The sequence below is a fragment of the Agelaius phoeniceus genome, chromosome 5 (genome assembly GCF_051311805.1).
Source record: "Agelaius phoeniceus isolate bAgePho1 chromosome 5, bAgePho1.hap1, whole genome shotgun sequence".
NCBI lineage: Eukaryota > Metazoa > Chordata > Aves > Passeriformes > Icteridae > Agelaius > Agelaius phoeniceus.
The window spans coordinates 35,646,794-35,662,911 of NC_135269.1; the positions used below are offsets into that span (position 1 = coordinate 35,646,794).

The following is a 16,118-nucleotide window of genomic DNA, read 5'->3' on the forward strand; positions in this document are numbered from 1 at the left end:
TATGAGGCTTCTGTCTAAAATACCATGTGCTTGTTAATGTTAGAACTGTAATATCAATTGCAGCTATTCTTTTACAAATTTCAATATGATTTTTTTAAAAATAGCCATGCAGGAGAATAAAATGACAATATTTGTTTCCTCCAGCCATCAAATTAATCAAGACATTTTAAAGAAATTAATTTGTTTCTTGACTCCAGGACTCATGTAGGTATCAGAGGGGAGATTCAAGTTCTTGAATTTTACATTTGAGCCTGGGGTATTTTGGTTAATGATTTAAATCATACTACCCATGCTTTATTCTAACACAAAGAGGCAGTACAGTAGTCTTTGCTGGTAACAATGAAGTACAATGGTGGACCAAAATGGTGCTGCTGCTGAAACTGTAAGCTGAGTCTTGGAAAGCTTTTATGAAATAGACTGATACTCTCTTCAGAAGAAGATTGCAATCAAAATAAACCATCTACACTTTGCCTGAAGTCAAGAATTAGAAATCTGTTAATAAAAGATAAAGCCCTGCCTCACTTCAAATACCTATTAAATATTAAGTCAATTTTTGAAATAAGCAGAAATGCCAAAAGACTGCATGTCATTAATACCCAGCTCCACACCATCCACTTTTCAAAAGAACATTTATGAGAATATTATACATGTCATCTGTAAAAAGCCAGCCTTTGGTTCAATAAACCTGCAGCAAACCATATGCTCAGCTCACTTAGCATGGCATGAGAATGTACTTATATTCCTGCCAAAATTTAAATACTTATTTCTAATAATTCCTTTTTAATCTAAACTGAAACTAGTTGTCCCTCTTTCTTCCACTTAGTAAAAATTTCAAAAAGAGAAAACTTAATTTGTCATTTGCAGCCTGGTCTTGTTTTAAGGTAAACATCTGCCATTCACATTTGCCTTTTCTAAGTGTGATTTTCTAATGTAAGCTGGGTGCAAAAAAATGTGTCTGCAGACATGATGTTGCAGGATCATGATGGTTTAATATGCTAATGACAGCATGCTAACAATGCAGTTTGTTTATGTCACTGATATTAATATAGTATCTGAACCTAAAACCACACAGCTGGTAAATGTTTCCATGTTTTGGTTTGTGGTTCTCTGGGCAAATACAGTAGATGTTTAACGTAAGTAAGGAAGGGTGAACTTCACAAAACTATATCAAAGTCCAGTTGCTTTGCCTATTTTATGTTGCTGAAATCCTGACTTTAAAAAGCATGACCAGAAACAAATTGTACTAATTCAAATAGCATTCTTTCTAAATTAATAATGCTGTACAAAATTGCATTACTGAAAAATTTATTTCTCATTATGCTTTCGAAAATAAGGAATTCATCCTCAAAGAATTCTAAATACTTAACAACATAATGAGCTAAAACTCCAGGAGTGCTCCTTTTGACACAATTATTCTGCCCTTCATGCATGGATACACACATATTTATGCTTTAGGTACTTAAATTTAGCATCCATACTTTGCAGAAACAATAAAAGCCAAGATACACACTGAAATAGATACTTTGAACTAGTAACTTTCTTGATAGCCTAGCAGATGCCAAGATAAGGAAAGATTTACACCAGAGACTAAGAAAATGCAGGATCATTTGAGAGTAATAAAAAAGTAAATGTTGGGAAATGTTAACAGCAACAGCTGTGAAAAGAAATTAGAGAAGATTAAAAGTATAGAAGAGAACAATAATAGTAAAAACTCTTTAAAATTTAAATTGCTTCACAAGAGAGATTCTATAATTATGGCTTCTATAGGTATTTGAACAGTAACTGCAAACACAGTGAGGTATAGATACTTAAATTTTTCTAACATCATAAGAACTTACTAATACTATAAAATCACAACCAAGAAAATGATAGCAGATCACAGAACTATATGAACCATGCTGGCTTTAAGACCTACAATGACTTTTTTAGATTGTGAACAGAGTAAGTCACAGGCATACTGAGTGGTGAAGGCAGATGCAAAGATATTGGAAGCCACCCTACACAGTGAAGTTTTACAGCAAAACTCAGTTTTGCCCAAGAAAGCCTCAGACAGCAAGAAGAAGGCATGTCTGTTTCTGCGTTTTATTATTTATTATTTCATATCTGTGGGATGATATTTGTATTTATTTCCATAGAAACAGGTACCCAGTGTTGGAGAGACCTGGAATGTTGGCAAAGGAAAGGGTAGATAGCTGAATGTGTGCACACAGTGCATAGCTCAATACTGCAGCATATACATTTCCTTTACCCATAGTAAATCCTACTCTGCAACCAGAAGCAGCAAACTGAACAGGTAATAGTTGCAACTTGGCAGAAAAATGGTCACATCAATACCCAACTGCAGAGACACACAGGAGAAAACACAGTATTAGTACAGTGATGAAACAAACATCACACAGATTCAGCTATATAGAAAGGCAAAAAGTAAAGTATGCCCCTCCATTTAGCAACATCCCAATGGGGTAAATTCCAAATGACAGCAGAAACTTCTATGTGCTTCTAGAACTGTATAGTATGAGAACAGGCATTGTATTCTGTCCGGATTTCAAGTTACTGTTCGTGATGTCTCAGCCTTTTCTGATACAACCAACCCTATGAAACAGAGCTCCCAGTTCAATGCCTGTTAAATTCTAGAGAAGTTCCTTTTTCAAATGCACAGTATTCCAATTCAAGGCTCATCTACTCAGACAAATGCCAGAAGAATACTTAAATTCATTCACACAGGAAGTTAGCTAATAAACTACAGGCAAAATCTGGATTATTTTATCATAATTAATAATGTATTATGTTGATTATGGTTTGGCTGAGAACAACCAGGCCAGCCTGAGCTAGTCTGAGACAAGTGCCAAATCTTCTGCACATGTGGCAGATGGTGGAAGCATTTGGGACATTCCTTATGCATAAGAACTCTGTATTATGGGGGTTCAGATTCAATGCAACAGCAAAGTAGCTGAAGTGGGTCATGATAGAAGCACACTAAGTAGCATAAACTTTAAAGCTTTGGGTTTCATCCAAAAAAAAGGTGAAAGAGAAAGAATACTGTATTCAAGGGATGTGAGTGGAAAGTGATTGTACAACCTATGTTGATCTCATGAAGGTGAAGAAAGTTGTGGCTTATGACACACTGCACTAAGTTCTGCATGTATAGGGAGTGGAAGGACAATGTTTGAACTCAGTGGAGCTATATCCCCTTTTAATAGGGTTTACTTTAAACTTTCTTAACAGTTTTCATGAATATCACAGGGTGGTTTGGAAACATTACAACCTACATTGCAACAAAGCTTATTCTTCCGAAGAACATAATTCATTCTCTGTGCCTATATCTAATCTCTCTTGGCTCATCTTACTTTGAAAAAGGCTTTGAAATCCAAGAATTTCCCTCAAATACTCCCTCTACAAGTCCCAGAAGGCAAATGCTAGACCGTAGAGGAAGTAGACAGGACAATAAATGAAATGTAATACAATACCACTGAGAACTCTCTTAGCTATATCCCATGTTATACCCGATAAAGAAAATCCATCTTCCTCTCTGATTAATTTCTTATGGTGACTGAAACAAGGTAAATTGGAAGGAATTGGCATTTATTAAAAAAAAAAACAAAAAACAAACCAAAACCAAAAAAGTCCAGTTAAAAAAGTATCCAATTTAAAAAAAACCCCAAAACCAAAACCAACCAAACAAAACACCCACAAACAAACAAACAAAAAAGGCCACCACTTAATGAAACAACTGTTGACATCTGATGCTGCCAGTGTCCTTTCAGCCTTTACAATCCCTTCACCAGAATAAGCAATTTGCCTGTACTACTTTCTGCAACAATGTGCTTTATGCAAGCAACATTAAGCCTTGGCTTATGTTGACTTGGTGAATTTTACTTTTATGAAGTTCAAAGAGCAATTCAATGGGGATGAGCTCTCTCAGGCTAGGTTTCCAACATGGAGATCCTTCAATCCTTTGCTTTTTGGAAAGATGTGGAGATACAGGTTTTCTCTGTAACAATTTAGTGTCATCACACTGGGGACCTTCCTGTCTTTTTACATGATCCAGGAAATGAGAATCAGTCTGAACTTATAAATTTACCAGAAATGGCATTACCCTCAAAGATATCAGTCCACATCTCTAAAGAATATTGTACTGCCAGGTCACAAAGAGAAAAAGTTTTAAAATATAAGCAGAAGATATAACTTAAGTTGTCAAAAAAACCTGTTTTCATGAACATGGTTGAGTTTTCATGAACATGGGATTGCTGTCAGCAAAAGTTGCTGCCTCTAGTAATGGGCAAAATACCAAAACTTCTCTCCTGCTTGCTAATGTAAATCAGATATTTGCAGCATATAATTTATTTTCTGCCCAAAAAAAAGATGCCAGCGGAGTCCTTTACAACAGAAAGGCAAGGGCAGATCTTGCCAATTATGAAAAAGGCTTATATTAATGATACCACAGAGAAAATGCATGTGTCCTTCACATATCTACTGGGATGACAGTGAGGAAAATAATCCTCTTTCACAGAAGTTCATCATCCCAGTGGCAAGGCATACCTTGAAGCCTATCATTTTTTGTTCAGAGTGGACAAAAAATGATGTAAAAGGCTATGTGAGATCAGGTGAAATCTTAGGTACTTACACTGTTGTGAAGGAACGAAGCTTACTCTGCTGAAGTCTCAGCAATCTCTATTGCTTTTTTCCCCTGATTTCACATCATAAATGCAGAACACATTCTTGAAAATCATCATAAACAATTTTTTTCTACCCACCACAGGTTTTTTTGCAACCAGTTTTGGTAAGCATGTGTTTTATTATCATCAGAACTCATAAAATTTTTTACATTTTACATTTCCTAAACAACTTTTGCTTTTTCAAGGAATAGCATGCACTTATATGCAAAAAACCTCCCTCCTATGTCCATGAAGAATGATTAAGTTTGTAAAAGTAATGTATTGAAAGGTCAGGGAAAGCCAGAATTTGTCTGAATAGCCATAACTTAAATACCTTATGCTTGTGCATTATGACAAACCTTTTAATTAAATATTAACATAGTATGTTCCATGAAGCCTCATTTAGAGGGTCGAGAAGAACATAGGAATCGAGTTTTCTTTCTTTGTGTAAGGGAAAGCAGTCATTACTTGAAGTAACACTTTACATTTGTAGCTTATAGACTTGGCAAAATATGTATGAACCTGCACACTGCACAGAACAACAAATACCTACATTAAGACAAATGAGCATCCAGTGTTTGAGTGGCATCTAGAACTTGAGGAATACTAAGAAAAAGTAAAAAATCCCTTATTTTGGACCTTTGTTTTTTCCCCAGGGGAAATCTGCATGGTTTGAAACCTGGGTGTGAATATTGCATAGTGGGAAGAGCTCTAATAACTTCCCTCCCAAGGCAAAAATGAGAGACATACAAAATTGTGGGCACTGGTGACATTCTCTAATTACATGACTGCCAGCCTCTAAATTTTCCACCCTCTCTCTCACTTTGAGCATAAGGTTCCTGTTCTCACATACAGAGCTCCACAAAAGTCCCTCCTGCCCACATCTCATTTCTTCCTTCTGTTACTGCATGAGTTCTATCCAAATTATTTTCTTACACACCTACTGCACACTTTCTCTGGTCTTTGCATCATGTCAATGCTTGCATTCCAAAGAACCTATCTGTGCTCATATGGATTTCTATCTAAAATAGGGTTTTTCTGCAAGGTCAACAAATGCTCTGATGTCAGCTAAAGCAACCTCCTATTTTTAGTAACTGGTTTCCTAGATGAAAATTATGGCCTTGATCCTGATGCATTGCTGACACTGTTTGACCAATTCAGACTATTCCTGACTTATGTCACAGGCATATTTTCATCAGAAAACGTGAAAATTAAAACTTATATCATACCTAGGTAAATATCCTAGAACTTCTTCAACCTAGTATGCCAGGTTTATAAAACCAGAACCACTCCATGAACCTTTTCCCCCTTTGCCCCCTTTGTGATTGAATACTTTTTTTTTCCTAAAAGAAACTTTATTTTAAAACAAGGACATTCAAATAGACCCCATAACATTTTAGATTGCCAAATTTCACAGCTGTTTCTTATCTCTAAGATGGTCTGACCAAAACCTCAGAGCTGACAGCTCCAAGTTCTGCAAAAGCTGGGTTATGAATTTTTATTTCTCAGATATGGATACAAGCCACCAATATGAATCTACTTTAAGCTTAAGGAACAAGAACAGACATAGTAGTGGGAGCATGTTTTTTATGCTGACACCCATATATAAGGGCAGGATGGAGTTGTTTGTTTTTTCACACTGTACAAACAATGGGATAGAACCCCAATTCTCACTTCTTGCTGGTACTGCCTTCTTCTGATACTTGCAAGGGGCAAAACAAGGCAGACAAGACCATTATTCTAGCTCCAGCCAAATACAAATATATGTTCTGAACCATGTCACCAGGCACACAAACTGTCTGCTGCCTAGAGACCATGTGAATTTTCCCTTTGCTTATCAACTGATAAGGCAACCTGTAAAAATCATGTCCCATTTCAGAAGTTTAAGATTGCAAATAAGGTATGGGCTTCTTAATATTTTCTCTTACATCTACAACAAAAAATTCTTCCTGAGTCATGTTCCCATGTGAGAAATTTGTTTTTTTCCCCCACTCATTCTGGTATTTTCTATTTTGGGTGCTCAGAAAACTCGCAGCCTCAGAAGCTTGCTTCCTATTCCTTATATGATATTTTAGCAAGTACAAAGGATGCAAAATATTTATAGAGCTCAGACAGGTTTTTACTTAGCAAAGCACTGTTACCTGTCAGCATCCACAGTCACGTCATGAACCCCTCTCTGGATGACGTCTCGAGAGGCAGCAAGGTCTGGTATTCGGTTCAGACTTCTTGTATATAGGTTGAGTCCTCCATCTGTCATGTACCTGAAAATAAATTTGTGGTCAATTGGTAGGAAATGTGGCCATCTGGCAACATGTTTCACTTTAAAGTTAATGGTCTGTGAAATTCAAATGTTTAAGGTACAGATTGTCTTATTAGATGGTAGACTTATACCAAATATTCCCACTTTATGTGCCTGGCATAGGGAGATTGGGTATCTGCCTGTTTTCTGGGATCATTTGCCTTTTTCTGTCATGGCTTACAGGCCAACCTCTTTTACTGAAATATTTTTAGACTGAAGCTCTCAAGTATGTTCAAAAGCACATTTTAAATACTGTGGTTTTGCCAAAAAATAGCACCAGGTGCAAGAAAAATCACTTCAGCTTAAAAAAAAAAATTAGTTGCATTTATCCAAATGGGAACAGAGATTAGGAACCCAAATTTATAGTCCCTGTTGGGATGCAATTATTTGGACATGAAAGAGATATTCACTGAAGACCTTACTACGATATTTAAGAATATTTGTATTGTGTGCTTCTTTTACTTGATTCTCCCCACATTATAATGCATGTCTAATGAATGAAACAGTGAGTATAGTGCTGTTTACTCACTAGAGAACCATTAAAAGATTATGAATTACAAGTACCAGCAATAATTTCTGGAATGTCTACCTATAGTTTGGTTGTCTCTCTGAGATGTCTTGGCCCTTATAATGGAGCAGCATCATCAGCCTGTCTTACCCACAGGACCTCTCCATTACGTTCCCAAAGGACCTTTTGTTAAACTGTCCTCCCTCTTAGGCTCTTGTTCTTTCTGTTTCCCTTTTGTATATTCTGATAACTTTAATTTACCAACAAAGTTAGCATAAATTTATTTTTGAAGGACCATGCACATGTATGGCACTGAACATGGAAGCACAAATATTCAGAAAAAAAATTCTGTACCTCACTGAACCTACTCAAAATAAAGTACAGACTTACTGAAATAGGCGTAGTCCCAATGTTAAGTGTATGGCTAAAATGATCTCCCAGAGTTACTCCTGATTCAGTCTTTAACACAAGCTCTCCTTGAGCCATGAAATGGTGCCACACAAATGCACGTTTCACTCTAAGCATGTATGCAAGCACACAAACATTTAACTTTAGCAAATACACAGAATCCCAGGCACAAACCAAGGCACGCACACACACTGCTGCTAGTCCAGCTGTTCTGTTGGCCCTCCCCCTGTGGTTCCTTCTGGGAGCAGAGTTGAAGTCATCTGTGACAGAGACCTGAGGGCCAATTCAGCAGCCTGGGAGCACCTGCCTTTGCCTCCATCCCCGTGGTTGGGGGTGGCTGAACAGGTGCAGGCCTTGAGAGCAAAGCTGCAGCAGTGGAGCCCTGTGTGGTCGCTCCAGTGTGAGAAGGCAGCATGTCCTGGGTGGCAGTATGGGTGAAGGCAGCCTCAAGTGCATTAAAACACAAAGGGTTCCTTTGATTATTTTCAACAAAACTCTGAGGTGTTTAAAGCATGGGTGAGATTTGGCCAGTAGTTTGGCAGTGTGTTTCTGAAGCCTTGGTATCTGGAGTTTAGAAAAGGTAACTTCACATTTGTTTGCAAAGGTCAATTAACAGTCACATTTACATATTATATTCATCTTTTATTAAAGACAAAATTCAGACTTTTTTGACAGATTATTTAGCTAGCTGTGAATTATCCAGTAGATTCCACAGCTCTAGAACTGCATATTAAATTTAGCTGTGGCTTGAATGCAATCCAGACTAAATGCATTTTTTTCCCTGTATAAGTAAGGATAGACTTGACAAGTGCAACAGGCCTTCCTCGCACTAATTTCTAATTACTGCTGCATTCTTTTCCCCAAGTGTTTAAAGTAATTAAACTGATAATGGAAGAGGCATAGAGGAGATAAGACTTTACATGCCTCAGTGAATCCTGAAATTTCAGAGCTTATCAACTTGTTTTTAACATTTACTGCACCTAAAAATGTTAACTGAGCACAGAGCAACTTACTATCTATTGAGTTATCCTTATTACAGATGCAAAGAAAAGTCACATAAGATGACTATATTCACCCTTTAATGTGATAAGCTAATTAATACAACTCATGAGGCACTGCAAAGGATTCCCTTTTTTGAAATTTTGAATAAAACCATGCATCTGTCGAAGCCAGCATTAATATTTCCTTTATGATAAGAGGTCCTCAGACATTAAAGTATTATATTTTCCATATGTATTTTCTATTTTCTAGCACATATAAATATGGCATCCTACTTGACAGTCATTAATGATGTGTTGTGGACAATGTTGTCAGCAGCGCTGTATACACAGATCACTGAAAAAGTAGACCAGGGAGATACAGGAATTGCTTTCTTTAAAATGATGCTTTTTCTAGAGATCTATCTTTGGATGGTGCTTGAGATGAGACACTACTCCAGAGAGAGCTTTAATCACAGACTTAGATTTCCCTTTAGGAATGTATCATACTCAATTTCATCCCCCACTATTCTCTAATCATAGTGATCTCTAATCATGCTTCAAACTAAGAGATTAGATTGACAGCAAGAATTCTAAAATTATAGAGTGAGGCAGTGTGGTGTGACATGACCAGGTACTCCATGGAACTTCTATTTAACATAGTGTTACATCAGTCAACAAGCAGCCTTGAGGTGCCAAAAGCAGCAGTGAATAGTAATTTAAGTATGAGTAAAACTGTAACATGGCTGTTCTTTTTTAATGATGTTCTAGGAGGTCTAACACACACAGGACTGAAGTGACTTGTGTTCCTAGATTGATATAAGAATTGTTGAATTTGAAACACAGGGAATGCAGCACCTCAAACTGCAGTACCCCAATTGATTGAGCAAACAAATATAAAAATTGTGATTCTTCCTCCTGGATACACTAAAAGAGTAACTGGTCTAGTCTTTAATGAAAAGATACTGCTGTTGCTCAAATGATATGCACAGCTGAAAACCTTCAATAAAGGCCCATTACAATGACTATGCTAGACAATATCTGAAGTGGAAACAGAAAGTCAGTGCTGTCAACAACTGCTTTTCATCAGCTGCATCCAATGTCATACATACCATCTCAAACAAAACATAAAAATACCAAAAGAAGACTTACCCCAGGGAAAGCAATGCAAACTGATGGCTCACAGGACAACCAGAATTTTCCAGTAAGTAATATTGAAATTCAAAGTTCACAGCAAAGTAATTTTGATGTTAAAGGAGAAGAACAGAATTTGAAGGCAGCTGAGAGTATCACTGGCAGATTAGAGGTTTATTTTTTTTATATGTCTATTTAAATTTTCCAACTATAATGCAAGTTCTGCTTGTGTGCCAAAATTTTTAGAAAAATCATTCTACTCCTACCAATCATGCATTAGTTCATATGAGGAAAAAGTGCCGCTTACCCACTGTTGATGTCATCAGTCCTCAGGCTTTTCCCAAGAATGTCTCCATCACTCATGTAGCCACCAACATCAGCTTCAGAGGATATGTCCAAATCAGCAGTTCCCTTCTCACTCATGTCAATCTGAGAGATGTTTCCAAGGCGAGAGACAGCGGCTCGGCGGAGCGGGGTGGTGTACATGAACCGAGAGGGGTCTGTGTGGATGAAGCGGCTGGCGCTGCTGCGAGGATAACCAGCACCCAAGGATGGAGCATCTCCCGCCTGCAGCCGAGGGCTGGCCTGCCCCAGCCTCCAAGTCACAGCGCTTGATCGGCTGGATAGGCTTGGTATGCTTCTCCCATTCACCTCAGTTGTCACAGTGCTGTCAAAAGTTGTCTCCAATGTGCTGCCAAACAGAATGGAGAAGTCAGTGAACTGTGCTTTCTATGTTCCTGAGAAATCAAGAAAAGCGAAGGCTGGAGGAAAGTAATTTGTTTTTAAAAATTCTCTGTATGTACTTTCACCATATGCACATATATGTTTGTATATGCCCTCAGTACTGAGGCCAGTCCTGTTTAGTATTTTTACAAATGACCCGGATGAGGGGATTGAGTGCCCCCTCAGTCACTTTGCTGAAGATAGAAAGTTGGGCAAGAGTGTTCATCTGCTGGAGGGCAGGAAGGCTCTGCAGAGTAGTGTGGACAGGCTGGATCAACAGGCAAGGCCAATTGTGTGAAGTTCACCAAGGCCAAGAACCAGGTCCTACTCTTGGGTCCCAAAAACCCCATGCAGTGCTACAGGCTGGGGACAGAGTGGCTAGAAAGCAGCCCAGCAAAAAAAGAGCTTGGGGTGCTGGTGACAGTGGCTGAACATGAGCCAGCTGTGCCCAGGTGGTCAAGAAAGCCAATGGTATCCTGACCTGGATCGCAACAGTGTGGCCAGCAGGAGCAGGGAAATTATTATCCCCCTCTACTCGGCACTGGTGAGGCCACACCTTGAATCCTGTGTCCAGTTCTGGGCTCCTCAGTACAAGAAAGACATTGAGGTGCTGGAACGTGTCCAGAGAAGGGCAATGGAGTTGCTGAAGAGTCTGGAGCACAAGTCTGATGAGGAGTGGCTGAGGGAGTGGCCTGGAGAAAAGGAGGCTCAGGGTAGACCTTATCACTCTCTACATCTGCCTGAAAGGAGGTTGCAGTCAGATGGGTATTGGCATCTTCCCCTAGATAACAAGTGATAGGACAAGAGGAAATGGCCTCAAGTTGTAACAGGGGAGGTTTACAGTAGATATGAGGAAAAGTTTCTTCATGGATAGGGTTGCCAAGCACTGGAACAGGCTGCCCAGGAAAGAGATGGAGTCACCATTACTGGAATTATCTACAGGACTTGTACCTGCAGCACTTTGGGCCAGGGTTTATTAGTGGACTTGGCAGTGCTGGGCTATTGGTTGGACTTGGTGATCTTATAGGTCTTTTCCAAACTAAACAATTTAATGGTTCCATGATTCTATAACTTCTACTTGTGGGAATGATGCCAAACACCCGGTATCTTAACCGAGATTAGGACAAGAGAATACTGACCCTAGAGGTTTTACTAATCTGTGCACCATTGAAGGTGCTGTGGTAAAACTATTTTGGTGGAAAATCCACTATATGAGTGTGTGACTAAACATAATCACATGCATGGAATGCTTGAGACGTGTTTTGTGTGTTACAAAGTTAGCAGAGACCCCAGGGACCAATCAGAAGGCGGTGGTTTATCTGTAACAAAATTAAAAGGGAGCTCATATGGGAAGAAAAGGGAAGGAGAGGAAAAAACCACTGGAGAGCTCAAAACTAACACTACACCAGTGTGTCCTTTTCTCATTGCTGACATATTTATTTTTTACATTTAGATTTTTCCTTGCAGTTGATCTCATTCCCAACATCTACTTATAAAATTACCTAAAATAAATTTTATCAGCTTCTAAATAAATGTGTATGAAACAATAACTGTCTTTATGAATGATTGTATAAGACATTTTGACAATACAGTATATTAAAGTCACATGTAAGTTGCTAAGGCAGTTTAGTGTCAAAGCTAATTTTCCCTTGCAAGTCTCTCATTCATTCAGTAACTAATAATACTCTCCCATGGTCCATATTTTTAATAGTCTACACAAAACCAGTATACCTGTGGCTTATCTGGGTCCCTCTAAGGCTGGACATGGTTTCTTCCAAATTCTGTCTCAGGTCTGCAATGTTCTTGACGGTTCTCATTCTTCTTGTTTCAGGGTCTTCCCCTGGAAGAATACAGTAAAACCAGCCTAGACTTAAGCATGTGAGTTTATAAGGTTGAATAAAGTGCACAAGAATGCACACATATGATCATAAATATCTTTTAATATTTTAAAAAATAAAACTTCATCCTTTCATTAATAAAACACATATATGCTCATAAATAACATGTGGTATGTAAAAAAACCCCACCTGCCTATTAAGGCAGGCCCAAATCTATTAATGAAACTCTGATTTACAGTGTTGGGATTTTTATCCTCTGTAATCAAGGCAGGATGCAGCCCCAGACCACTTGATACATTATAAAGTCCCTTTTTAGTCCTTGACATTTTACATAACTCAGTAGGAAAAAAAGCCACAGTAAATCTGTGATCTGTCATCCCAGAAAAAACTGGGATGACTCTTAGAACAACTCTTCAGCATTCACTTAACATTAACACAGGCTATTTCAAAGTACTTCTTAAGTAAGGCACTTAATAAAGCATCTTTCCTAGACTGTAATGCTTTTCTGAAGAGGGACATTATTCTTCATATGGGATAGAATAAAATATGCTTCTTGGGATACAAATCTGAACACTCTAAGCACACACATCATTTATACAATTCGACTTTTCAACAGCCTTCAGGATCCATTGTGAAAAGCTAGTCTCATATCTCAGATAATGAAGCTTTCAGAACTTCACCTATAACATCCAGAACAATGTTTACGTCATACAATTAAAAACAAATTTAAAAAAGGAGAGAAGTTATGTACGATATGTTACAAAAGAGAAACATCATAAACCTCAAAGAAGCCTCCAGTGGTCATACACAAAAACCCAGGAATGCAGGTTTTCTAGGAAATTCATAGATCAAGGAAGTTTAATTCATTTTACTTTTGAACAACAAGAGAATTTCAAAAGAAATTCTATGACAAAAATCTCTGATTTCTTCAAGGCTAGTGTTCTATTTCTGATCATGTCCTGTACCTGTTTCTTGTAAGAAAGGTGGCAAGAAGCCATTAGAGTTATGTATTAGAGTTAGATGTATTTTACATGTATTAGAGTTACATGTAAAATGCTGAACTTGAAGTGCAAATAATTCCTTTTTGACTCTATCATTTACAAATTTCACATCATACCTCACAGGCCTTCTGCAGTCAGGTCCTATTGCCCAAACACTCTGTAGGCTGCTAAGAAAAATCTCAACTTCTGACATTAAATGGAAATAAATTATTTAATATAAACTTTGATTCCTCCTCAACAGGCAAACAATGCATTTAACTAGCCAACATAACATGCAGCTGTGCCTTAATGCCAAACCAGCTTTCACAGCAATACCGTTTTGAGGTTTTCCCATCTACCTTGCCCTGGTTGTGTCTTCTGTCCTCTTTGCTGCAGACAAATGGTCCTTTGGGAAATTATGTTTGCTTATTTCATCACTCACAAAAAACTCTTCAGTGCTATAATGATGCTAATGTCTATAAATGTCTGGTTTGGCACCATGGAACTGACAGCGGGATCAACACGTGGACAGGATGGAAAAATGAAGTGGGGATACAGGTCCTGCACTGCTGCCAAACTCTTCTCAAGCCACACCCCAAGGCCATGTCTGTTCACAATATTTAGTTTCATAAAATAAACTACCTGTGTCCATTTTTACATGTAGTGTCTTGCAGGAGACAAATGTCTGCAGTCACTGAAATTATTTACAACTCTTACTGTGTTTCAAGCTACATGTGTTCGCTAAAGCACTGGCAATCAGTGTACTCATGGATCCCAGCAGCTCTTTGCAGAAGTTTCTGCAGCACCCTGGAGCTTCCTGTGAGGCAGCAGGGCTCATGGCCAGGCTAGGCTGAAGACATTACATCCTGTTAGACTCAGACTGCTTTTTAAAGCCCAGACAATTTCCAGGCACACTGTCCATGCCTGCCTCCAGCCAGCTGTCTGTGGTGCACTCAGTTCCTCAGTCACTGCCCTTTGCCTTTCCTGCCCTGCCAAATGCATTCATATTGGCTTTCAAGAGCACATTATATTCCTGCCATAATACCTATATAAGGAAGATCCAGGAAATGTTACCTGCCCTGCCTTGAACCAGAGGTGAAAGAGTAGCTTGTTGGTATAAGAAAATCTTCTATTTACACAGAAAGACAAATTCTGGGGTCTATGCAGGCAGAATTAAAGGCAAAGCAATACTTAATATTTATTCGAGGAACTGAATACAATTCATATTTTAGAGTGACGTTGCCCTTTTCCTTCCTTGTTTATCCTTGTCAGTTGTCCTTTGCTGTATGTTAACATTGCAAATTCTTGCACCAAAAATGACAGCAGCTGTCTTTTTTAATATGTATTGCACAGTAAACAGCATAACAAAGCCTTGAGGTATAATTGCAATACATTAAATAAAAAGGTACATATATGGCAAGCTGCCAAAATATATTTTCACAGTAAAGAATACTTCACTTTCAGACAAATTATACCATAAAATTTGGTTATTCTATCCTGCAGAGGTGAAAAACTTGAGATCTAATCTCTTTTGATCTCTCAGTGACACAGCAGATAATTTCCACCAGTTTTAACTAAAAAAAGAGTTAAAATTGAAGTTTTATTATATTAAAATACTACATAGTACTATTTTGAAAAATCTCCCACTAACTGCTAGAGTGATTTGAAAGGAATAGTTCTTTTTCCTTTCCATCATTCTCTAAATGTCACTGGAATCCTGCTGTACCATGGATGAACAAGTCAGAAGGTATAAACAGTTGACAGTGAAGAAATTTTCTGTACTGAGTACAAGATCCTCTGTTTTCATGATAGCACTGAGTCCCTATCCACATCAAGCCTCCTTCTGTAAAGAGGACCATAGGGATGATGAAGATGTTAATTTTTCAGAAAACTAGCTACACCCTGCCTGCTAGTGGAGACACTTCGGTGCTTATTGCATCAGGACTGGGTTCAAAGGCATCCCAGACTCCTCTGGGTACCTTGTTTCTTATAATATAGCACAGTCATCATATTGTCTGGCCATATTTGCAGGACCTAACATATCAGAAAAGCTCCCAGTCTTGTTATCTCAAGTGATTCTGGTTTACACACTGAGAAAAAAATCAATTCTGTTTCACACATGGGGAAACTGGGATAAGACTAGAACTAGGGTAACCTGAAACTTTCTGTCAAAATTCTGTTCCTCTCACAAGAAAGGCCATTTCCTCCAATCATTTGTAGCTTCATCATTTATAAACATGAAAATTCCAAAAGATTGTCCCCAATTTTTTGCCTATAAACAGTGAATCATTATTCCCTCAGTAAATTTCTGGAAAATACATTGATTTCTTACACTGTGTGATACATTCACAGGAAATCAAAATAGACATTTTACAGAAACCACTAGATACCCAGGTCAGACTTTTACATTCACATTTCTGAAGCTCCCTCATAATTTCACATTCAATAATACTGTTCATAATAATTTCTGTTCTTCTGCACATGTACAGCCCAAAGCAAATGGGAGTGTAATAATTCCATCAATTGTCTGATTTGCATGAAAGGATTTACAAATAATAAACGTTTCCCCAGAGAACTGTCCACTATGAGATATTAA

At 38.1% G+C, this 16,118-nt stretch overlaps 1 protein-coding gene across 10 annotated transcripts in view; it reads right to left on the reverse strand.

Annotated features, from left to right (window-relative positions):
- The window catches only part of NAV3 (neuron navigator 3), a 512,854-nt gene that overhangs the window by 95,896 nt on the left and 400,840 nt on the right, over positions 1–16,118 (reverse strand). For all 10 annotated transcript variants that reach the window (XM_077178804.1, XM_077178805.1, XM_077178799.1 and 7 more), the window contains 3 exons: positions 12,436–12,544; positions 10,289–10,672; positions 6,797–6,916 (listed from right to left, as the gene is read on the reverse strand). In XM_077178804.1, the coding sequence (XP_077034919.1) occupies positions 6,797–6,916; positions 10,289–10,672; positions 12,436–12,544 (613 nt within the window). The remainder of the gene's footprint in view (positions 1–6,796; positions 6,917–10,288; positions 10,673–12,435; positions 12,545–16,118) is intronic.